This window comes from Podarcis vaucheri (assembly GCF_965113315.1).
Source record: "Podarcis vaucheri genome assembly, chromosome: 12".
NCBI classification, from domain to species: Eukaryota; Metazoa; Chordata; class Lepidosauria; order Squamata; family Lacertidae; genus Podarcis; species Podarcis vaucheri.
Genome location: NC_138750.1, coordinates 2,705,091 through 2,728,527, shown reverse-complemented (window position 1 = coordinate 2,728,527; position 23,437 = coordinate 2,705,091). Strand labels below are relative to the sequence as shown.

Genomic DNA, 23,437 nt, shown 5'->3' with positions numbered 1-23,437 from the left:
TCTTATAGCCTCCTGAACTGGAACAGGTCTCTGATAAGTTTGCTTGAAAAATCCACAGGCCAAACAGACCTGGGAATTCTCCAAGAAAGGCTTCCTGCCTTGCTTCCTGTTTCCTAAATCTGAGCAATCCATTAGTATAAAAGTATACCAGCCTAAATGAGTTCTAATAGCATTCTTAGCATCATTTGTGAAAACGCTTAGAGAAGGCATTAAGAAGTAAAAACACATTACCTTGGTGCCAGTAGTTGGTACAAGTCCCACGGCTGCCATGTATGTGCTGCCAATCGTCTTGATTTTTTCAATGTCCTTATAATATTCTTTGTCCATAAGCTTTGTTTAAAACATAAAACTGTTAAACATTACATAATATTTTAGGCAAGAAAGAAGAGTTTTGTGCAGGCATATTCCTCTTATCATTTCCAAGCCTTTGTGCTATCTCACATTTACAACCAATTTCCTAAGGACTTAAGTGAGCTCAAAATGAGACACTTGGTCATTTTCAAGATACCTGATAGGATTTTCAAAAATCCTGATGTGATTTGCTATAGGCCTAAATTGTAAGAATTTGTTATTTTTTACTGCACAATTAATCTTACCAACTTTTGCTTTACCAGCTTGCTACAAGGAAGCCAGGGGGGATGTAGAAACAGTTTAATAACTGCAGCAAAGAATATCTGACCTGCCATGCTGTATAAACCCAAATTCCTCCTTACCAGAGTGTTGTAGTGGTGTTTCTGCCTGGCTGGATCCTGCACTATTCTGGGAGATACCAATTTGCACTAAGAGGGAGGAACACTTTGGCAGGCGGATAAAAGATTACAGCTTGAGTACAGCCAAAGCAGTGTTCGGGACAGTATGGAATAAAAAATGGTACATGGTGTGATCTCTCTCTGACGTGGTCAGCTACTGAATTACTGGGGAGGCTTGGCTGGAGGAATGGGTCCCCAATGGCTAAGGGGGATCAACGGATGTCCCTTCAATCAGAAGCTAAGATGATAGTCAATGTTTGGCCTAATTCTGAATAATTTTCTGTCTTCATAAAACTAGGAACATTTCACTTTTTGCCTGGATCACTTGGTAATGCCAACGCAATTAGAATGAAATGCAAACTGTGAGATAATTTTAAGAGTGTGACCTTCTCAACATGATGATGACCTTACAAAAATATTCCTGAAAAGGCAGACTGAATGAAAGAATGCTTACCTCATCAAAATCTGCAATAATTTCATTTAAGAGGCGTAAACATTCAACTCCCATGTTATTGCCATCCAGTTCAATGTAAAAATCGTTGAAATTTGGGATGGAAGCAAACATCACTCCCACTTGTGAATAGGACTGGTAATATAGGTCCTGAAATTTTCAAATTATATTTTCTGTTATAGCAAGCTAATACTTGGATCCAGCCTGAATAAGTACTTAGTTTCCAATGAATTTAATTTAATCATAATAACTTTTCACATCTATTTCAATGGGACCAGTGTAACTAAATTAGACTGGATCAAGTAAGGTAAAAGGTAAAGGACCTCTGGATGGTTAAGTCCAGTCAAAGGCGACTATGGGGTGCGATGCTCATCTCGCTTTCAAGCCAAGGGAGCCAGGGTTTGTTCACAGACAGCTTTCTGGGACATATGGCCAGCAGGACTAAACCGCTACTGGTGCATGGAGCACTGTGACGGAAACCAGAGCACATGGAAATGCCATTTACCTTCCTGCCTCAGAGGTACCTATTAACTTGCACTGGTATGCTTTCAAACAGCTAAGTTGGCAGAAGCTGGGAAGCTCACCCTGTTTACCTTTATCTTTAGACTGGAAGAAGTCCAATTCAAGACAACACTGTCAGCAACAGTGAAAAGGTTGTTGTGAAAAAAAGGATGTTGAAAGACTTTGAGCCAGGATGCTTAAATTACTGAGGGGAACAGGCTTGCCCATATTGATTCTGTTCTCACCCTTCCTCTGTCCCCTAATGCACAAGGGGGTCAGAGTAGACTTCTTTGAAGAATGAAGGCGCATGCAAGGCCTCCTTTGTGGCTCCTTGTAACTTTAAGACATTGACCATATACTGACATTTTCCTCTGGAAATCATGGGGTTGTATCCTTCATCCCAGGGTATGGTCTGAAAACTAAGCAACTCTGGCAATGGTCGGTGGCCCAGATGGCTGACTGCTTGGGAATCATATGTATACTGTTTTAGGTTCCATGATGGAAGAAAGGCAGGATATAAATTGAAGGAAATAAATTGCCCATCACTAAATTTTATAATTAATTATTAAATGTGTATCCTGCTCCTCCGCCCATTGGAGTCAAGGCAGAAATGATTTGTATAATCTGCCTCTGTTTTGGAGCAGGATAAAAATAAAACCAACAAGCAAATACTGTATATTTAAATACATTGTGTATGTTCTGACTTGCTTTAATCGGGGTGGAATATTATTCTTTCATGACTACAACAACCCACATCCGACATGAGATTGGGATCTTCACAAAGCCACGTTTTAAGTATTATTATCCAGCACATCTATAAGCTGATTTTCCTGCAAAGAGGGGAGGGTGGTAAATCCCACTTGATATTGTCTTTACGACTGTGAAGTTGGCCAGATAGGCTGAGACATGATGATTTGCCCAGACCATGCTGTGAGCTTCATGGTAGAGCAGATGTGAACCCAGCTCTCCTCATTCCAAGATCAACTCCAGACAGACTACAGGTATACTGGCTTTCTCACAAAGAATGCAGCTTAGACCCTGAGTTTTACTGCAGATTTAAAAAAAGGTTTAATAATGTCAACAGCACTGACAGATAGGTAGTTTGGGGATGCAATTTGAAGAGTTGGTCATCACTTTTAAAGCACTGAACAGTTTGTGACCAGGAACCCTCAAGGGATGTCTCTAATAGGATTCTACTCATCCACTGAAGTAATCAGACGCCTCATGTGTGTCTCCGCATGGCTGGTGGGAATAGCCTCAGGGTCTTCTCTGTGTGGCACCCAGTAACCCTGCCTTCGGGTATCCATGCCATGCATCCACCCATCTTTGTTGTGTGTCTTGCCCTGTTTCAGTATGCTTTGGGCATGGTTCCTGTATGATTCCTCTTTATTTTCCCAGGAATTTATCTGCAGTTTTCCCTTTGCTGTTATTAATATATTTTAAAAGTTTAATTTTGATCTGATTTGTGCTTTCAATCTATTGTGGTTTGTTGCAGGAAACAACCCTGAAAACTCATATTCCTTACCATGTTCCTTGGATTAGACATGAGAAAATGCTGTGCAACATGTGCTGGCAAAAGATTGAAGAGAATTCTTTTGTTATCCAGTTTCACTCTTTCCATATCATCTCTCTCTTCTTCTGCCTGTGAAAATAAAATGTGCTTTAAATAATAAAAACTGCAGTCCTGAACACACTTGGTAGAGAGGAAATACCACTGGAGAGAGTGATCTGGGTCACACAACTTGCTAAGTCAAATGATAGGTTACTGGGACCCTGTAAATTTGTCAGCTCCCAAGCGAGGAGTGAGATGCTGCTCCGCTTCTCTCCAGCTTTTTCCTTTCCGATGCTGTGCTAAGCCAAGGCCCAAACCAGTGCTCACCGTAATGCTCTTTCTTCACTAACCACAAGAATTAATCAACCAAATAGAAGAAAGACTTGTGCAAAATAAACCTGTTGTGGTGGAACAGAAAATTCTGGGTGAATGTGCAAAGGGATGTTGGAATAGATTTGGGTATGTTCCTAAATCTTTATTCTTCATAAATCAAACTGTAAGGATATAAGAAGAATCAGAATCATATAAGGCCAATGGCTCATCAAGTCTGGCATGCTGTTGTCATAGTGACTGGCCTGTGGGAAACCAGTCACTTGTTTGATTCTCCTGCAACTGGAACAGTGGACCAGAAGGTTGGTGGTTGGTGGTTCACAGTGGTCTCCAGGGCGACTGTGGGGAGTATTCCTGCATTGCAGGGGGTTGGACTAGAATGGTCCTCAGGTCCCTTCCAATTCTACAATTCCATGATTCTGATTCATAGAATAGAATAGAATAGAATAGAATAGAATAGAATAGAATCATAGAGTTGGAAGAGACCACAAGGGCCATCGAGTCCAACCCCCTGCCAAGCAGGAAACACCATCAGAGCACTCCTGACATATGGTTGTCAAGCCTCTGCTTAAAGACCTCCAAAGTAGGAGACTCCACCACACTCCTTGGCAGCAAATTCCACTGTCAAACAGCTCTTACTGTCAGGAAGTTCTTCCTAATGTTTAGGTGGAATCTTCTTTCTTGTAGTTTGGATCCATTGCTCCATGTCCGCTTCCCCGGAGCAGCAGAAAACAACCTTTCTCCCTCCTCTATGTGACATCCTTTTATATATTTGAACATGGCTATCATGTCACCCCTTAACCTCCTCTTCTCCAGGCTAAACATGCCCAGCTCCCTTAGCCGTTCCTCATAAGGCATCGTTTCCAGGCCTTTGACCATTTTGGTTGCCCTCCTCTGGACACGTTCCAGTTTGTCAGTGTCCTTCTTGAATTGTGGTGCCCAGAACTGGACACAGTACTCCAGGTGTGGTCTGACCAGAGCAGAATACAGTGGCACTATTACTTCCCTTGATCTAGATGCTATACTCCTATTGATGCAGCCCAGAATTGCATTGGCTTTTTTAACTGCCGCGTCACACTGTTGGCTCATGTCAAGTTTGTGGTCAACCAAGACTCCTAGATCCTTTTCACATGTACTGCTCTCAAGCCAGGTGTCACCCATCTTGTATTTGTGCCTCTCATTTTTTTTTGCCCAAGTGCAATACTTTACATTTCTCCCTGTTAAAATTCATCTTGTTTATTTTTGCCCAGTTCTCTAATCTGTCAAGGTCGTTTTGAAGTGTGATCCTGTCCTCTGGGGTGTTAGCCACCCCTCCCAGTTTGGTGTCATCTGCAAATTTGATCAGGATGCCCTTGAGTCCATCATCCAAGTCGTTGATAAAGATGTTGAATAAGACCGGGCCCAAGACAGAACCCTGTGGCACCCCACTAGTCACTCTTCTCCAGGATGAAGAGGAACCATTGATGAGCACCCTTTGGGTTCGGTCAGTCAGCCAGTTACAAATCCACTGAGTGGTAGCATAGTCAAGACCGCATTTTACCAGCTTCTTTACAAGAATATCATGGGGCACCTTGTCAAATGCCTTGCTGAAATCAAGGTAGGCTACATCCACTGCGTTCCCTTCATCTACCAGGCTTGTAATTCTGTCAAAAAACGAGATCAGGTTAGTCTGACATGACTTATTTTTCAGAAATCCATGCTGACTATTGGTGATCACAGCATTCCTTTCTAGGTGCTCACAGGCTGTTTGCTTAATGATCTGCTCCAGAATCTTCCCTGCTATTGATGTCAGACTGACTGGGCGGTAATTATTTGGGTCCTCTCTTTTCCCCTTTTTGAAAATAGGGACAACATTTGCCCTCCTCCAGTCTGCCGGGACTTCGCCTGTTCTCCAGGAATTCTCAAAGATGACTGCCAGTGGTTCTGAGATCACATCTGCCAGTTCTTTTAATACTCTTGGATGCAGTTCATCTGGCCCTGGAGACTTGAATACATCTAGATTCTATTTGGTGCAAGTCTTTCTTCCATTTTGTTGGCACTGAAATACACACGGAAGAGGAGTAGAGACTTCAAGATCCTCTCCTCTCTGGGAGCCCACCTAGGAATACGAAAACAGGTCTGTTGCTTACAGGTGGTACATGACCCCAGTCAAGCTGGCAAAAATATATCATCTGCCTGATAATAAATGTTGGAAATGTAAAGGAACTGAAGGAACATTCTTTCACCTCTGGTGGACGTGCCCAAGGGTTAAGGCTTTCTGGGAAATGATCTATAATGAGTTAAAAATGGTATTTAAGTATACCTTCCTTAAAAAACCAGAGGCCTTCCTTTTGGGCATTGTTGGCCAAGGGGTGTTAAAGAAAGATAGAACCTTTTTTATGTATGCAGCAGCAGCAGCAGCAAGAACACTCATCGCAAAGCACTGGAAGCCCCAAGATTTACCCACACTGGAAGAATGGCAGACGCAACTGATAGATTACATGGAACTGGCTGAAATGACTGGCAGAATTCGGGACCTGGGAGAAGAGACGGTGGAAGAGGACTGAAAAAAATTCAAAGACTATTTAGAAAAACACTATAAATTGTATGAATGTTAGGAGAATGCACAATTGAAAGTAACAGGGCAGCAGTAATTTGGTTGTAAGATATATGAGAATAAGTGAGGTTTAAAGAAATGATGAAATTCGAAGCAATATTATGTTCAAACCAAGCAGTTTAGTTTACGACAAAGTTACTTAAAACTTGGGACATAATATCTGAGATTCATAAGATAAGAACTGAAATAAGGTAATAAATTGCTGTCTATAACTATGTGACTGAGAACGCAGGGAAGGGTGATGCGAGGAAGCCCAAAGATTATGAAAATATGACTGATGAACAATTGTATTTTATATGTACTTTTCTTTCATTTTTTGTTTATTTCTTAATTTTGTCTTGATTTTTTCTGTGTGTATGGTGATGGAACTTTATATGTTTGGTGGTTTGTTTGTTGTTTAAAAAAAATTACAATAAATATCTTTAAAAAAAAGAAAAGAAAACAGGTCTGTTACTGCTAGTCCATGAGCACATGTGAAATTAAGATTTTATTGTCCTGGCAAACATTGCTGCAATACACTTGTTCACATTAAATTGACTAGGAGTCTTGGTTGACCACAAACTTGACATGAGCCAACAGTGTGACACGGCAGCTAAAAAAGCCAATGCAACTCTGGGCTGCATCAATAGGAGTATAGCATCTAGATCAAGGGAAGTAATAGTGCCACTGTATTCTGCTCTGGTCAGACCTCACCTGGAGTACTGTGTCCAGTTCTGGGCACCACAATTCAAGAAGGACACTGACAAACTGGAACGTGTCCAGAGGAGGGCAACCAAAATGGTCAAAGGCCTGGAAACGATGCCTTATGAGGAACGGCTAAGGGAGCTGGGCATGTTTAGCCTGGAGAAGAGGAGGTTAAGGGGTGATATGATAGCCATGTTCAAATATATAAAAGGATGTCACATAGAGGAGGGAGAAAGGTTGTTTTCTGCTGCTCCAGAGAAGCGGACACGGAGCAATGGATCCAAACTACAAGAAAGAAGATTCCACCTAAACATTAGGAAGAACTTCCTGCCAGTAAGAGCTGTTTGACAGTGGAATTTGCTGCCAAGGAGTGTGGTGGAGTCTCCTTCTTTGGAGGCCTTTAAGCAGAGGCTTGACTACCATATGTCAGGAGTGCTCTGATGGTGTTTCCTGCTTGGCAGGGGGTTGGACTCGATGGCCCTTGTGGTCTATTCCAACTCTATGATTCTATGACTTTGGCATTTGACTTCCCATTCACTTAGTTTGGAGAGATCCTTTTGGAACTCTTCACAATATCTTTTTAAGAAGGCTTCCATATTTCCCAGAATCTCACTTCACCATCACTGGCTTCCCAACTGGGCAGCAGAAAGGAGAGTAGCCATGAGCTGTGGCAGAAACCACTTCCCCATATTATGTTAGTTGATCCCTTGCTTTCAACCCTCTCGCTGCATCCCATCATCCCAAGCCCTGCATAGGGCACTATCCAACAAACATCTTCCTCCTTCCTTTTTCCTGTAACTTTTTGGTTGTGGGAAAAAACAATTTTACAAAAGGACCACATTCTACTTTACAAAGTCATCATTTAAAATAGAATGACACGGTGGTTGTTTTAACTGCAAAGCTACATTGCTTAGCATATTGTGCCAAACTTTTTCAACACTTCAGCATTTTACAAACTAGAAATGAAGATCCCTTAAATATTTATTTCTGCCCTCATCATTTACTTTTGAAATAAGCTTTCAGTTCTTGCTGTAATTTAGACAGGAGGTCTCAGGCAGAATCAAAATGTGCACCACAGGGTTGGATAAATAAGAATGTTGTTTATTTGTATTCTAGGCTAAGGCCTTTGTCTTCCATCTCATAGATGTTCTTGACATTTTGTTTGTTTATAGTTTGCTCTCATTCTTCCTGCTCAGTTTCCAGAGATGCAAATGTTACTTTCGCCTTCCTTTATGGGGGGGGGGGGCGGGGAGCATTATTGGAGGTAATGTGAATTTTTTTTTTAATTTTAAAAAATTAAATACAAAATCCAGATGCTCAGCAGCAAAAGTGAAACCTCACTTGGCAGGATGCCAAAAGCTGACTCCTGTGCTAGGGAAGTGTGGCATTCACAGCTCACAGGCTGTGGGATCAGATACAAGAAAGAGGACCCACTCTCATGCTGAAAATATGAATATTCTGGTTTTTGAAAACCAGTACTTCTTTTTAAAAAACATCCTTGAATTTTTATTGATTAGTGCTGCCTTTCATTTTGTGATTTTTGGTGGTGGGGGAGAGGAAGGCTTCAAGCGGTGCCTTCTCTGAGATCTCCAAGAAGGCTGCAAAATGCGCCTGCTGGCACCGCTTGAAGCTGGGGGTCCAGCCTTCCTCTCCCCCACCACCAAAAATCACAAAATGAAGGGCAGCACCATGTTCCTCTCTTATGGTGATTTGTGGGGAGGATCCTAGGCACCCACCCAGCCTCTGCTACCAGGACCCAATAACTGCTTTGCTTCATTAAAGGGAGGCAGTAGCATCTTTACAATCACCTAAGGCTTATTTGCATATTCAGCAATGAAAGTGTGTCATACTGAGTAAATGGGCAAAACCAACTATGTTGAATAGGATTGGAAACAAAGGATCAAGAATAAAAGTGGTCACTCGCAGGTGAGCAAAAACCAGCACAGTTACTGTTTGGAAATGACACAAAGTGCAAGTGCAGGACTTGACGAAGAGGAAGGCCAACATTCATGGAAACCTAATCAAAACAAATCCCCTCTTGACAGCCTGGAGGGCAACTGACTAGGCCTGTGGGGAAGAAAGGAGCAGCGGGAGGCCCGGCTGGAGCTGAGGCTGCTGGCGGAGGTCAGGCTCTCAAATGGCGGGAGCGAGAGGGAAAGGAAGGGAAAGCTAAGCTACCTGGGAAGATAACTTGGGGCTGGCATGCAACTACTCACGCAGGTACAGTCTATGTTTATTGCCACATTTCCACACCCATTCTTGCTAAATTAAATGGTTTTTATAGCCTTGTATACAATAAGAGGCAACAGAAAAGAGGAGCTTGACATTGTGCTTTAGAAAGGCAAAAAGTTTCCTTGCCTGCATAGCCCAGAGGTAGTCGAGACGTAGCTTCAAATCCACCTGCCTGGAATGAAGTGCCAGAGCACAGGAAAACAGCAAGATGGCCAAGATGGGTTCATAGCCACGAATATAAAAAGAGCCACCCCTTTAGAAAGAAAGAAAATGTGCACATAAGCTTTCCTCTTCTTTTACAAAAAGACCAATGTCATTTTCAAAAAGTGCTTGAAAACAACAAACCTCCATGAAATCCTTTGTACACTACAAGTCTTGAATCCCAACCATCTTAGAGGGAGGAAGCAGTGGCAGCCGCCATCAAAAAAGGCAATGGCTGGTCTTTCTAGATTTGTGGAGAAGGGAGCAGGAGTCTCCTCACTTCTCACAAGTGCGTCTGCCTCTCTCCTGATTCCTCTACTGTCATCTTTCGCTTATGCTAGGTTGAAATGCAGGATGAAGGAAATGAGGAGCTGCACTGAAGTCTTTTACTTCAACAATAATCCCAGCTTATAGCAGTGCTGGAGGCAGATACCAGACACACAAAACCATTATTAAGACTATCTAAAGAGTGTCATCAGTATAAAGGTGTTTTGCATAGTTAATACATGAAACAGAGAGCTGCTTTGCACCAAGGACCTTACAACCCTAATTTAGACAGAGCATGGGGAGAGGAGAGAGGCAAGGGCAAATGCAGTTTGCATTGACGTGAACTTTGTTTTGGTTATGAATGAGGACTATGCACTTAAAGGCTAGTTTAGGCCTGTACTTCAACATCTCCCACATACATTAGAATCTCTACTTTGCACTGAAGGTGTGGGGGCAAAATATGAAAACAACAAAACTCTTCTTTAATTATGCAATGAACTTACCCCACTGCTTTTCTGTATCCGCTGAGTTCCAAAATGACTATGTACAAAATTGTAACAAAAAGCAGGAGGATCATTTTTGGCAAGGAAGATACGCGTAGAAATATTGCCAGGGTCAGAGTCCCCACAACGCAGGAGAGAAATGCATAATGGGCTGCATCGCATGGAAGTTCACTCATTGTCTTATTTGTCCCACCCAAAGAAATGATAACTATGGAGCTGCTGGAATTAGTACTCCAAACCCAAGGCATACATCCAACCTAAGGGAGAAACGGAGTTGAGAGCTGAATGAAAAGTTTCAACGGTGAATGTTCACACAAACACACATGTCCTCCATTTGATGACAACAGCATTAGGGGTGAATCTAGAAGTGATGCTAAATGTGTCATTTGCTATCAAGTCTTTTTAAAAACAGGTAAATTTCTATACCACCTTTCATCTGAGGATCACAAGGCAGTTTACAATATGAAAACACAAAAAGACACAACATGGTAGCAGACAAAAATAGACGTTTTTATGGACAGTTTAAAAGTCCATAGATTGTTTAATTAGCCAAATGCCTGGGAGAAGAGGAATGTTTTCACCTAAACATATGTGGCAAAGAAGCCAGATGAGCCTCCCTGGGGAAAGCACTCCACAAATGGGGAGCCACTGCAGAAAAGGCCTGTTCTCATGTTGCTGCACTCCGGACCCCAGAAGGGCTCAGAGGATGACCACATCCTGTTTATTTCTTTAATGGAGGACATTCACACCGTTGGATGAAAATCAAGAAGAATTTAATTAATAGATTACAGTCATTTGTGAAGCAGAACATTTGGAACAAGATCCTCCAAGTTCCTCCATTGCTTTTATAAAACTATGAGACCTTCAATTCACAAAGAAATTTGGGAAATGTAGTGACTGGCTGCACGGGATGATGAACTGCACTCCACCGCAAAGGTGAGATGTATCCGTGTTTCAGACTTCCAGGTGCCACCGGAATGGCAGATGGAGCATGAGCCTGTTCTCTCTGACAGGCTTGATCTCCACTAGGGCATGTTGTTGTTGTTTAGTCATTTAGTCGTGTCCGACTCTTTGTGACCCCCTGAACCAGAGCACGCCAGGCACTTCTGTCTTCCACTGCCTCCCGCAGTTTGGTCAAACTCATGCTGGTAGCTTCGAGAACACTGTCCAACCATCTCGTCCTCTGTCGTCCCCTTCTCCTAGTGCCCTCAATCTTTCCCAGCATCAGGGTCTTTTCCAGGGAGTCTTCTCTTCTCATGAGGTGGCCAAAGTATTGGAGCCTCAGCTTCAGGATCTGTCCTTCCAGTGAGCACTCAGGGCTGATTTCCTTAAGAATGGATAGGTTTGATCTTCTTGCAGTCCATGGGACTCTCAAGAGTCTCCTCCAGCACCATAATTCAAAAGCATCAATTTTTCGGCGATCAGCCTTCTTTATGGTCCAGCTCTCACTTCCATACATCACTACTGGGAAAACCAGAGCTTTAACTATATGGACCTTTGTTGGCAAGGTGATGTCTCTGCTTTTTAAGATGCTGTCTAGGTTTGTCATTGCTTTTCTCCCAAGAAGCAGGCGTCTTTTAATTTCGTGGCTGCTGTCACCATCTGCAGTGATCATGGAGCCCAAGAGCATGGGAATAGGGAAGTCCAAAGGTGATTAGATGATCACCAGGGCTAGCTGGCTAAATTAGTTCTATTTGGGCCAGCGAGGAGACCAGGGGAGAATTAGCTGTGGGATCCCAGAGCGAGTAATCTTCATAAAAAGGGGATGGGGAGGAAGGAAGGGGAATAAAAGATCAGGCTAAGTTCAAATTAAAGGCCAGGCAGAATAGCTCTGTCTTACAGGCCCTGTGGAAGGAAGTTCAATCCTGCAGGGCCCTGGTCTCCTGGGACAGAGCATTACACCAGTTTGGAGCCATCACTGAGAAGGCCCTGGCCCTGGTGGAGGATAGTCTGACTTCCTTAGGGCCCAGGACCTCTAAACTATGATTATTCATGGACCTTAAGGTCCTCTGCGGGGCAGACCAGGAGAGAACCTCTGTTCTATGTTTGTGAAGCAACCAAACAAAAAAAACCCTTCCATCATTTCAGTGATCACTTGTAATACCCACCAGAGGCAGAATCCCCAGTATTTATGACTCAAGGTCAGTAACGTGCAGCAAAATAGACTGATTGATTGATTGATTGATTGGTTGGTTGATTGGTTGATTGAATTGATTGATATACCACCCTTCATCATAAGATCGCAGGGCAGTGCCCACAATAAAATGCAGGATAATGTGGAGATGTTTGACTGTGCTGCTTCAGGCTACAGAGTTGCATGCTTATGTGCTTCCCATGAAATAAGCTCCTTATGTACAGAAAAACAGCAAGTCAGGATGAAAGCCTGGCATCATGCTAGTTTTCTACTTGTAGGGAATCTTCTTCCATGGTGAAGCATTCAAAAGCTTGCAGTGCGCACTTCCATGTGAAATGACACAGTCCGGGAAAAACATTACAACCAGATTTTGCTGCATATATAAACTGATTCTTAGCAGCAAAAGTCAAAGTGAGAAATAAAATGTAGAATGATTTAGCTTTCTTGGACTTAGAAGAATATAGGTTTTCAGTTTCAAAAAGACACATCAATTATACTCAGCTGTTTATATGATAAGGCAATTATATATGAGGGGGTTAGCATGCTAATGGAAATGATCTCAATGACTTAAATCAGAGCAAACTGAGGGGATGGCAGGTCTCTCCATGAATTAGACAACCATTCCTATACACTCACCACACAGCCTTGTGCCACTGAATAAATTAATATTACAATAAAAACACATAAAATCGTTCGAATTTGTATTGTCAGGCACCCTGGAAAACACTGAAAGACAAAAACAATAGTCTCTGTTAATTTAAAAACAATGTAGGTATGTTATTTATAAAATAGTAAAAAACAACAAAAATGAAACTGATGTCTTACATTTCATTTGGCGCAATAAAATTTGTTTGTTGTGCATTCACAAAGATATATCTTCACATTCAAGCAAGCTAATTCTTATTTCAGCAGACTCCTATTCATAATAAGTTCGACAGGCTAAGCATTAGCAATTCATTCTCCCACTTGGAAAAGGAGTTGGGGGAAAGCCTCATGACTGTGATTAAAAAACAAACCAACTAACTTAAGTCTGCAGTAAAACTGTAAAGGGTGAATGCAAAAATGTTGGGAAGGGAAGTTTAAAGGGGGGAGGGGAGGGGGAGCAGGGAAGGTGGTGTCAGTGGGGAAAAGTAAGTGCGGGTGGAGGTTGCCTGCATGTGTGCATGCATGCATGGGGCTGGGATGAAGAGGGACTGCAGTTGTGGCTTTGCCCACCCAATCTTGCTGCCAAAGATGGCTCCACCTTGCCATAAAAGGGATGCCACATTTCTCCAAAGCAGAAGGAGGCTCCAGAGGCAACCTTGATAGCAGGTAAGGGGAACCTTTGGCTTTCCAGATGTTGCTGAACTACAACTCTCATCATTCCGAGCAAGCATGGCCAATGATCAGGGATGATGGGAGTTGTAGTTCAGCAACACTGGGCTAGCCAAAGGTTCCCCTGACCTGCTATCAAGGTTGCCTCTGGAGCCTCCTTCTGCTTTGGAGAAATGTGAAACATTACTTATATAAGCCTTGCACTGTGTTAGGTGCTGTACACTAATAAAATTAAACACGTTCCTGCCTGACGGAGATATGACATGATGCAATGCTTAGTAAGTCTCTTGTGAGGATCAAGAGGCCACGGCATTTGAGATCACTTACTTGTACTCGGGTGACATGCAGGTACATGATACATGCCACCAGGAAGCATATGCAGAACACCAGAAGGACAAGCACAATGGTACTCCTAGGAGGAAGACGCAGAAGCCGAGTCATTGAACATACAGAAAACCACCACCTCCTCACTGGAACTTGGCAGACGGATTCTGGTTAACTATCCAGCATTTCCCCTCCTTGTGCAAGCAAGAGGCACAGGCTAGGTACACCCTAGGGGATTAATGTGCATGTGGCTCATTCTTTCTGTGTGTGCCTTTTCCAACCTTCATCCACAGAAAAGTGCTTTAAATTATATGACTCTGAAATCAATCTGCCCATGTTACCTGTCCATGTGGGTGGTGCTTGGTGAGATGCATTTATATTGTATGTTAATACTCCCTGACCCCCATAAATTGTGTAAATCTGAGATAGGTTTTTCTCCCTCCCACATAATACTACAACCAGGGCCATCCAATGAAGACAGACAAAAGAAAGTAATTCTTCATTAATCACAAAGTGAAACTATGGGATTCACTAGTGCGGGATGCCGTGGGGGCCACCGATAGAGATAGCTTGGAGAGGCTCTTAGACCAACGCAGGGTGGGGCAAGACGACCCATCGCTCCTAGTCTTGGTGGATCTGGGTTACTAGGGTGGGGGAGGGGGATCCAGTTCTGAACCTGCTCTCTTGATTGGGGGGTGGGGTAGAATGTAAGAAATAAAGTTTTCTAATGAATCCAATGTTTGCCCAAGACACTCCAATTTCATTTAAAAAAATTACTTGGCATTTAATTTAAAACACTGAGAAAGCACTTACTGTGGGATTATTAAAAGGTAGACAAGGCCAAATAAGGCAGCTAGAATCAATGACAAGACGACAGCACTGGTGAAATATTCATCCTGAAGCTGGTGATACTGTGAATGAGGTGGGGAAAAGAGGCATAAATACCATTATTGACCCATATCCATCACACCTCCTGGTTCTAAAGACAGAAATACAAGCATGCACAGCAGTAATCTGTATGTGTGCTCGCCAGATTTGCCCCTGATGACCACATCATTTCTTTCTGAGTTTTCAAAGTCAGTGTATGGTCAGGAAAAGTACCCAGAGTGTTTGCAAATCCAGCATGCGCTTCCTCCTCACCTCCCTTCAAAATTTGGAGCTGGGGAGGAAGTGTGCTGACCAAACACTGCTAGAGTGGTGGGTCTCGCCCTCCTTCCCCAGCTCAGAAATGGAACCGGGAAAGATTGGAGGGGCCTCATCCTGAGACTTGGAGGTATTAGAACCAGTCTTTTTTTTCAGCCTCAGGATAGTTCCATCATCTCTCAGGTGGGTGCCATTGCAGGAAAGCACTCCCTCACCTGCGTCTTGCCTTTACGTACTTCTGAGATCCCCAAAACGAACATTTCCAAGTCAAAATGGAAACTGGCCAGTGTGTGAAAGTCCACACTTTTTATAAGATTGATGACTCCACCTAGTTCCTAGCTGCTCCCAGCCACGACTGGCCAATCTACAGGGCGGCACCAATTCATGTTTCCTTTTCTTCAACCCTTCTCCCATGTAGTGGTGGTGGGCTTCAAGCTTTCCAGGCAGGCCTCTCCCACTGCACACAAGCGCGTTTACACAAGGGCCCCACTGCGCTGAATCAAAGAGAACGAGGGAGGAGGGGGCACCCCAAAACCAGCTGCTCTAGCACAAGGCACTCATTTATTTACAAAACACTTTTCTATTTTTTAAAAAAGTACAAAGATTTATACAATACTAAAAATAAAACTGACCTGAACACAAGGGGGGGGGAGCATCACTACATAGTAGGAAAAAAGCAAAAAACAACCAATAGAATCCAGGTAACCTGCAGGAAAAGGAGCGCCTTCTGATTTTCAGTGTTTGACAAAGGCTCCATGAAAACGGAAGCCAATACTTCATTAAAAATATAGGAAAATGAAACCTTAAATGGGGAAAAAAAGCAAGCAAGCAAGCAAGCAAGCAAGCAAGTGGTAGTTTCTCTTTTTATTTGACTGATAAACTTAGTAAAAGCCTCACTTACTTTTTGCTCGCGCTCAATCTGTTTGTACCTCAGGGTGAAAAAATGTAGGTCTGCCATCTCCGACTCAGTTTGCCGGGCCTCTATTAAACGGCCAATGTATCGATTCACTCGAGTTCCAGGAGTGTTGTACACAACATTTGTAGAAAAAGAGGAACGGTTCCTGAGTTTTTCTGATGCTGTCCTCAATGCCCTCCTCTGTGGCAAAACCAGAAAACAGCAGGGTAAGCTTTTTTATATAAAAAAAGTTTTCACGGAAGATTTCTTGTACGTATTACAAAATAACCAAATAAACAAGGAAAAGTGCATACAGCCTCTCCATTTTCAGTTCCCAGAGTCATTTTCACAGTTTGTTTACATTTTGTGTAAAACACTCTTGTCATAGCCAGTGTGTGGTTGGGAAAAAGAGAGGGCAAAGGAGAATGATATTTCATTCTATTGTGTGGTGTTTGTGCAGGGTTTTTGTGTCAGCACTACATCAGTAGGTCCTCTCTCTTGAGAGAGAGGTTGGTTGTATGTGGTTGGTTGCAGTGTAGTTTGTTTGTTAGCATGTGGGGAGGGGGGTGTTGGGTCAGAGTAGCCATACTGATTCGTATGCTTTGGGGGGATAGGATTGCCATACATCTGGGAATTCCTGGACATGTCCTATTTTGGGGTCCTAAATGCCCATCTGGGAGGAGGGGGGGATTTTACATGTTAAAGCAAATGTCCTGGATTTTGGGTTAAATTTTTTTTGGGGGGGGGGCATGGCTCTGGTAGAGGCTCGGGCTCAGCAGCGGCAGAGGTCTATCAGGGGATTGCCAACAACTTTTTTTGTCTGTATTTTTATCTCTTGAAATATGGCAACCCTAGGTTTTTTAGGGGGTAGGGGGTAGGGGGAGGTCATTGTCTTGTTGTGCTATATATGTGAGAAAGAAAAGCCCCACCCTGGTGAAGACATCCATCCTTCTTTGCTTGTCCTCGTGCTATTTTAAATTTGTTGGTTAACGTTTCTGGTAGGACAGTTTTCTTCTTCTTCTTCTTCAACAACAATTTAGTATTTATACCCCACCCATCTGACCGGGCCTCCCCAGCCACTCTGGGCGGCTCCCAACAGAATATTAAAAACACAATAAAAGATCAAACATTAAAAACTTCTCTAAACAGGGCTGATTTCAGATGTCTTCTAAAAGTCAGATAGCTGTTTATGGTATGCGCCACCACCAAGGCGGCCCTCTGCCTGGTTCCCTGTAACCTCACTTCTCACAGTGAGAGAAGCACCAGAAGGCGCTCAGTGCTGGACCTCAGTGTCTGGGCTGAATAATGGGGGTGGAGATGCTCCTTCAGGTATACTGGGCCAAGGCCATTTAGGGCTTTAAAGCTCAGCACCAACACTTTGAATTGTGCTTGGAAAAGTACTAGGAGTCAATGTAGGTCTTTAAGGACCGGTGCTATATGGTCTCGGTGGCCACTCCCAGTCACCAGTCTAGCTGCCTAATTCTGGATTAGTTGTAGTTTCCAGGTCACCTTCAAAAGTAGACCCACGTAGAGCGCATTGCAGTAGTCCAAGCACTTATTTTACCGCTTCTATCAAAATTTACACCCCTTCAATATTATTTGGAATCCTCCCCTGAAATTCTTCGAAAATACCTCCTGGAAGATTCCTCAAGCTCAATATCATATGAGGTGGCTAAATTTTGCACTTTAGTAATTAGGAAGCGTAAATCTCTTCTGTTGAATGGCACACTGCAAAGTTCCCTTGTGTAACCTTTTTTCTTTTCTGAGGTTGTTGCTGATTTCTTGTTGTCTGATCTTGTGGTGTTTAGTGTCACTGGCTTTGGCCGCAATAAAACTTAACTTGAGTAGTCCAAGCGGGAGATAACCAAAGCATGCACCACTCTGGTGAGACAGTCTATGGGCAGGTAGGTTCTCAGCTGGTCTGCCAGATGGAGCTGGTAGACAGCTGCCCTGGACACGAATTGACCTGCACCTCCATGGACAGCTGTGAGTCCAAAATGACTCCCAGGCTGCGCACCTGATCCTTCAGGGGCATAGTTGTCCCATTCAGGACCAGGGAGTCCCCCACAACCACCAGCCCCCTGTTTCCCCAAAACAGTACTTCTGTCTTGTCAGGATTCAACCTCAATCTGTTAGCTGCCCTCCATCCTCCAACCACCTCCAGACACTCACACAGGATCTTCACCGCCTTTACTGGTGCTGATTTAAAAGAGAGGTAGAGCTGGGTATCATCCACATACTGATGAACACCCAGCCCAAACCCCCTGATGATCTCTCCCAGCGGCTTCATATAGATGTTACAAAGCATGGAGAGGACAAAACCCTGAGGCACCCCACAAGTGAAAGCCCAGGGGTCTGAACACTCACCCCCCCTACTTTCTGGACATGGCCCAGGAGGAAGGAGCGGAAACACTGTATAACAGTGCCCAAAGCTCCCAGCTCCTCTAGACAGTCCAGAAGGATGTCATGGTCAAGGGTATCAGAGTCTGCTGAGAGATCCAACAGAACTAGAAAACTAGCTCTAGCTAGCAGAACTAGGAAAACTAGTCCCTAGCCCACAGGAAATCATCGACCAGCGCTAGCCCATCACCCACCCCTTCCCGGCTAGCTTTTATAAGCCAGGATGGGCAAGGATCAAGGAGACAGGTGGTTGGTTTCACTCGTCCAAGCAGCCTGTCCACATCCTCGGGGGTAACAGATTGGAATTGATCCCACACAACAGGACAGGATTCTAGCACTCTCCCGGCCCGGCCCTGCTCCCATGGTGGAGTCTACCTCTTTCCGAAGCTGAGCAAATTTATCTGCAAAAAACTTTGCAAAATCATTGCAGGAGATCTAGGGGTCCACCCAATGGCAAAGGTGGCTCTGTTAAATTATGAACCACCTGAAAGAGTCTCCTGCTGCTGTTTTCTGCACATGCAATAGAGGCGGTGAAGAAGGTCCTCTTTGCCGTCCCCATCACCACTTGGTAGGCTCAACGTTGAACTCTATCCCGTGTCCGGTCAGATTCAGAATGAGTTATCCACCACCGGCACTCTAACTGTCTCAGCGATTGTTTCATTGCCCTCAGATCTGGGGGAAACCACAGGACTGTCCAGGCTCCATGCAATTGGAGAGGGCGCTTCAGAGCCAAATAGTCAATAGCCCTGGTTAACTCCACATTCCAGTGGGCCACCAGGGAATCAGCTGAAAGGCCATGAACATGGGATAAAATATCCCCTACCACTCTCTGGACACCATTTGGATCCATTAAGTGGTGGGGGTGGACCATCCGAATAGGTCCCACCTCCCTGCAGAGGGGATGGGTCGTAGAGAAGTCCAGTTGCACCAGGAAGTGATCTGACCATGGCACTTCTTTCATTTCGCTTTTACTTAGTGTCAGATCACCAACATCCATAGAGGTAAACACCAGGTCCAAGGCATGTCCGCGGCTATGGGTTGGGCCAGACTTATTCAGGGACAGCCCCATGGAGGCCATGCTTTCCACAAAGTCCCGGGTGGCCCCTTGTAAGGTTGTGTCGGCATGGATGTTAAAATCCCCTAGGACAACCAAACTAGGTGTCTCCAGGAGAACATCCGCCACGACCTGAAGCAGCTTGGCCAGGGAATCCTTGGTGCAGCGGGGAGGTCGGTACACCAAAAGGAATCCTGTACTGCCCCTATTGCCCATCTTCCAGAAAACTGGGTCTTCCCAATAGGACGCCTGGTGTAAGCTAATGACCCCTAAAAAACACTGCAACCCCCCCTCCTTGCCCATATGACCAGGGTTGCTGTGTGTACAAGAAACCTGGTGGACAAACAGTGGTAAGAACAGGCCCATCTGCTTCATCCAACCAAGTGTCTGTTATACATGATAGGTCAAGTCCTCCATCCATGATCAAGTTGTGGATGGCAGTGGTCTTAGTAATCACTGACCTGGCATTGCACAGCAGCACCTTCAGGTCATGTGGGTTTCCCTTGCTGATTCCAGTATCCTTCTGGTCAAGACCAGACCCAGAGGCAGGGATAGTCTTCAAACAACGACTAAACCTGCCTCCTCGGGAATGACATCATCTGGTCTTAGCGTAACTCTTCCTCCTACCCGTGATCACTGAGATCAGTTGTCCCAGTGCATCCCCCCTCCCCCGTGGAACCTGCCCCAGACATTCTGTTGCTGGGGCCCACTCCCCTCCTCTTGAGAACAGAATGCAAACTATACAATAAAACAATAGAAACTTGTCAGAGCTGCTTCCAGATCCTAGCTCACAGAGGATCACGCTAGCCAGCGATCATTTAGTAAAAGTCTTTATTGAGTTACAGTTTCCATTCTCAAGCTGCTGCGTGCAACTCTACGTCTTATGGGTTAGACCGGCGAAGCTCCGTCTGAGTCTCCGCCCCTTGTACACCAACTTAATATCCTAGCCTTACTCCACCTTTTCCGCCTGACTGTTCTTCTCTGGGTCCCTCTGCCCCCCGGGGTCTCTTCCTTCCTGGATTCTTCTGACGCCGACCCCCCGGACCCTCCTGTCTCCTTGCGCCGGGCTTTAGGTCCTGGCTCCCTTTCCGGGCTGCTTACTGCGCCACCTTCCTGTGCATTTGAACTTGGCGCGCGCGCCCAACCTTCCACTTTCCGTCTGACCGTTTCTTCGCTCCCCGATGGAGGTGTGGCCACTCCTGACTCGTGCCCTCCCTCCTGTTGTGAGCTGCCAGCGCTTGATACCTGACGCCCTTCCTCTCCCCTGCTCTCTGTTGGTGACGCTGGTCCCGATTTCCAACTGCTCCCCTCTGAGCCCCCTCTGGCCCTTTCCTCCTGGGGTGTCCCCCTAGGCTCCCCCCTTGCCCTGGCCACTGGTGCTCCTTTCTGTGAATCTTCTGATTCACTGGAAAGACTCGGAGATCTCGGGTCGTCGTCATCACTCATCCTTTCTTCTGCCTCCTCCCCCTCGCTCTCTGTTTCCTCCCTTGCCCTTGCCTCTGCTCCTGAACCCCTGACATCCATCCCCCCCTCGAAGCCCCCTCTTCCCCCCTCCCCTCCTTCCGGTGCGGGAGCTGGGTGCGGCTGTGTCAGGGGGACGAATGTCGGATACAGTTCGCTTCCCGTGGCGGGCCTCCATCTGAAGTCTTCCGGTTCTTCCTCCCTGCTCTCGTCGACGACGGTCACCTCCGCTTCCATCTCTGTGCCGCCGTGCTCGAAACCCGGGTCGTCCCCGAATACGTCCATGTCCGTCTCTCCCTCGCTTCCTTCTGGGGACGTTGCTCGTCCTGGACCCTCCAGCCACTTTCTGCGCCACTGCTCCTCTGGTCTATCGTCCCACCAATACGAGGGTTCTGAGGCAGATCCCGAGGGTGACCCCTCCGGGGAACGTGCGTCGCGTGTCGGTTTCTCGTCCGAGTCGAACCCCTGGAACGTGCTGGCTGAAAGCGTGGGCGTGAAAAGCCAGTCGTCGAAAAAATCTGCTGGCATGGGCCTATGTGGGAAGAGGGCATGAAACTCTTCTTTGAGCAGAGGTTCGTCTAAAGCGTAGCCCGGCACCCAGCTGTTGGCACTGGCCGGGGTGCCCTCCTTGGCGAGAAGGTATTCTACCCCCTCTTCCCCCCATCTGGAGTCCAAAATCTCCGTGACTTCGTTGATGTGCTCCTCCTGTGCCACACCCCTGTGCTGGTCCCGGGGGTAAGGTACCGTGAGTGTAGCAGAGTCCACACGAAGAGGGGCGAGGTCCGATGCAGAGAGCCGGGCGGGGAACAGGAACGCTGGAACAGAAGGCTGAGCAGGTAACAGAAACGCCGGATGGTCGGGAACAGGAGCCCGAGCAGGGAACAGGAGTACTGGATAGTCAGGAACAGGAAGCCGAGCAGGGGACAGGCGTACCGGATAGTCAGGAACAGGAGGCCGAGCAGGGATCAAGAACACAGGAAGGTCCGTAGCCAACAACGACGTTGCTCCCGCAACCTGGGGCCGGCCTGACTGGGCTTTTATCCTCTTCCAAGGTCAGGGGCGGTCCCGACCCCCAGGAGCCCCGCCTCCTCTGGCCTTAAGGCGAGCACTCCTCCTGGGGGCAACCAGTTCCCTTCGCCTCTCTGCCCTAAGCCTCTGCAGATCAGGAGAGGCCGAAGGGTTACTGGGCCCTGGAGGAGGCTCACCTGTGGCCACTGAGTCATCAAGCCCCTCTGGGGCCAGAAGGGCTTCACCTGGGGCCAGCTCCTGATGCACTGCCACAGGTGCAGGCTCCTCAGCATCTAGGCCTTGCCCCAGTTCAGCCGGCCCTGGAGGCGGGGACTCCTGTGCAGGCTGGGATTCCTCTGTTTCATCCTCCGAATCGGAATCCCAGGCCATCACACCATCCCCCCTCCCAGGCCCCCCCCTCAACCGAGGGTCCGGACCCGGCTTGCCGGGGTACGTCGCATGGAACTCTCGGAGGCAGGCAGGTGCGTGGACGTTGGCCGCTGGTTCCCAGGAACGGTCCTCCGGTCCGTACCCCTTCCAGTCAATGAGATACTGCAGCTTTCCCCTGCGGTATCGGGAGTCCAGGATGCGTTCCACCTCGTACTCAGGCTCTCCCCGAACCAACACTGGCTGCGGTCGGGGACGGTTCGGGTGGAACTCGTCGGGTGGGGCCACTGGACTCAAAAGGGACCTGTGGAAGACCGGGTGAACCTTCAGGGTTGCGGGTAACCGGAGACGGAATGCCACAGGAGAGACTTGGTCTACGATAGGGAACGGGCCGGTGAAGCGGGCGTCCAACTTCCGCGAAGGTCGAGAGGGGTGGAGATGGCGAGTGGAGAGCCAAACCAGGTCACCGACGTGAAGTTCCGGCCCCACCTGGCGGTGGCGGTCAGCCTGGGCTTTGTACGCTTCCTTGGCCTGGTGCAGTTGCTCCACTAAAAGCTGTTGCTGGGACTGGAGCTCTTGAAGCCACTCCGTCACCGCCGGGACCGCGGATGCCGGCAGCACCTCTGGAAACAGCCGTGGATGATAACCATAACTGGCCTGGAACGGGGTTTGCTGGGTGGATGCATTCACCGCGTTGTTATAGGCGAACTCCGCCAACGCCAGGTGGTCGACCCAGTCATCCTGCTGGTAGCTGCAGTAACACCGGAGGTACTGCTCCAGCACCGCGTTCGCCCGTTCCGTCTGGCCATCGGTCTGTGGGTGGTAGGCTGACGAGAGTCAGACCTCTGTCCCAAGGGTCTGGTGTAATGCTCGCCAGAACCGGGATGTGAACTGAACTCCCCGGTCGGACACCACACGCTCAGGTAGTCCATGCAGGCGGAAGACATGCTGAAGGTACAGCTGAGCAGTTTCCTTGGCTGTGGGTACAGATGGACAGGGAGCGCAGTGTACCATCTTGGTGAAATGGTCGGAGAAAACCAGAAGGCAGGTACAGCCACGAGACGAGGGTAAGTCCACTATAAAGTCCAACGAAACCGTGTGCCAAGGGCGCGGTGGAACTGGCAATGGCTGAAGTAGGCCGGGGGGTCGCCCGGTAGGACCCTTGGCGCGACGACAGACATCACAACCAGCAACGTAGCGAGCCACGTCAGCCTTCAGGCGGGGCCACCAAAATTCACGACTGACCAGATG

The 23,437-nt window shown here is 46.5% G+C and overlaps 1 protein-coding gene and 1 long non-coding RNA gene across 5 annotated transcripts in view; one reads left to right on the top strand and one right to left on the bottom strand.

Moving 5' to 3' along the window:
- The window catches only part of LOC309515173 (adenylate cyclase type 1-like), a 239,820-nt gene that overhangs the window by 13,575 nt on the left and 202,808 nt on the right, over window positions 1-23,437 (bottom strand). For 2 of the 3 annotated variants that reach the window (XM_082192762.1, XM_082192763.1), the window contains 9 exons: window positions 15,883-16,077; window positions 14,652-14,749; window positions 13,842-13,926; window positions 12,837-12,926; window positions 10,067-10,323; window positions 9,222-9,348; window positions 3,227-3,343; window positions 1,204-1,350; window positions 232-330 (listed from right to left, as the gene is read on the bottom strand). In XM_082192762.1, coding sequence (XP_082048888.1) covers window positions 232-330; window positions 1,204-1,350; window positions 3,227-3,343; window positions 9,222-9,348; window positions 10,067-10,323; window positions 12,837-12,926; window positions 13,842-13,926; window positions 14,652-14,749; window positions 15,883-16,077 — 1,215 coding nt within the window. Of the gene's footprint in view, window positions 1-231; window positions 350-1,203; window positions 1,351-3,226; window positions 3,344-9,221; window positions 9,349-10,066; window positions 10,324-12,836; window positions 12,927-13,841; window positions 13,927-14,651; window positions 14,750-15,882; window positions 16,078-23,437 lie in introns of all 3 variants that reach the window. The other variant, XR_014212333.1, reaches the window with a different exon arrangement.
- LOC309515264 overlaps window positions 5,617-23,437 on the top strand; it is a 94,132-nt gene continuing 76,311 nt past the window's right edge. Inside the window, exons 1-2 of one of the 2 annotated variants that reach the window (XR_014212373.1) lie at window positions 5,617-5,699; window positions 8,909-9,083. This is a non-coding gene — a long non-coding RNA (uncharacterized lncRNA). The remainder of the gene's footprint in view (window positions 5,700-8,908; window positions 9,084-23,437) is intronic. The other variant, XR_014212374.1, reaches the window with a different exon arrangement.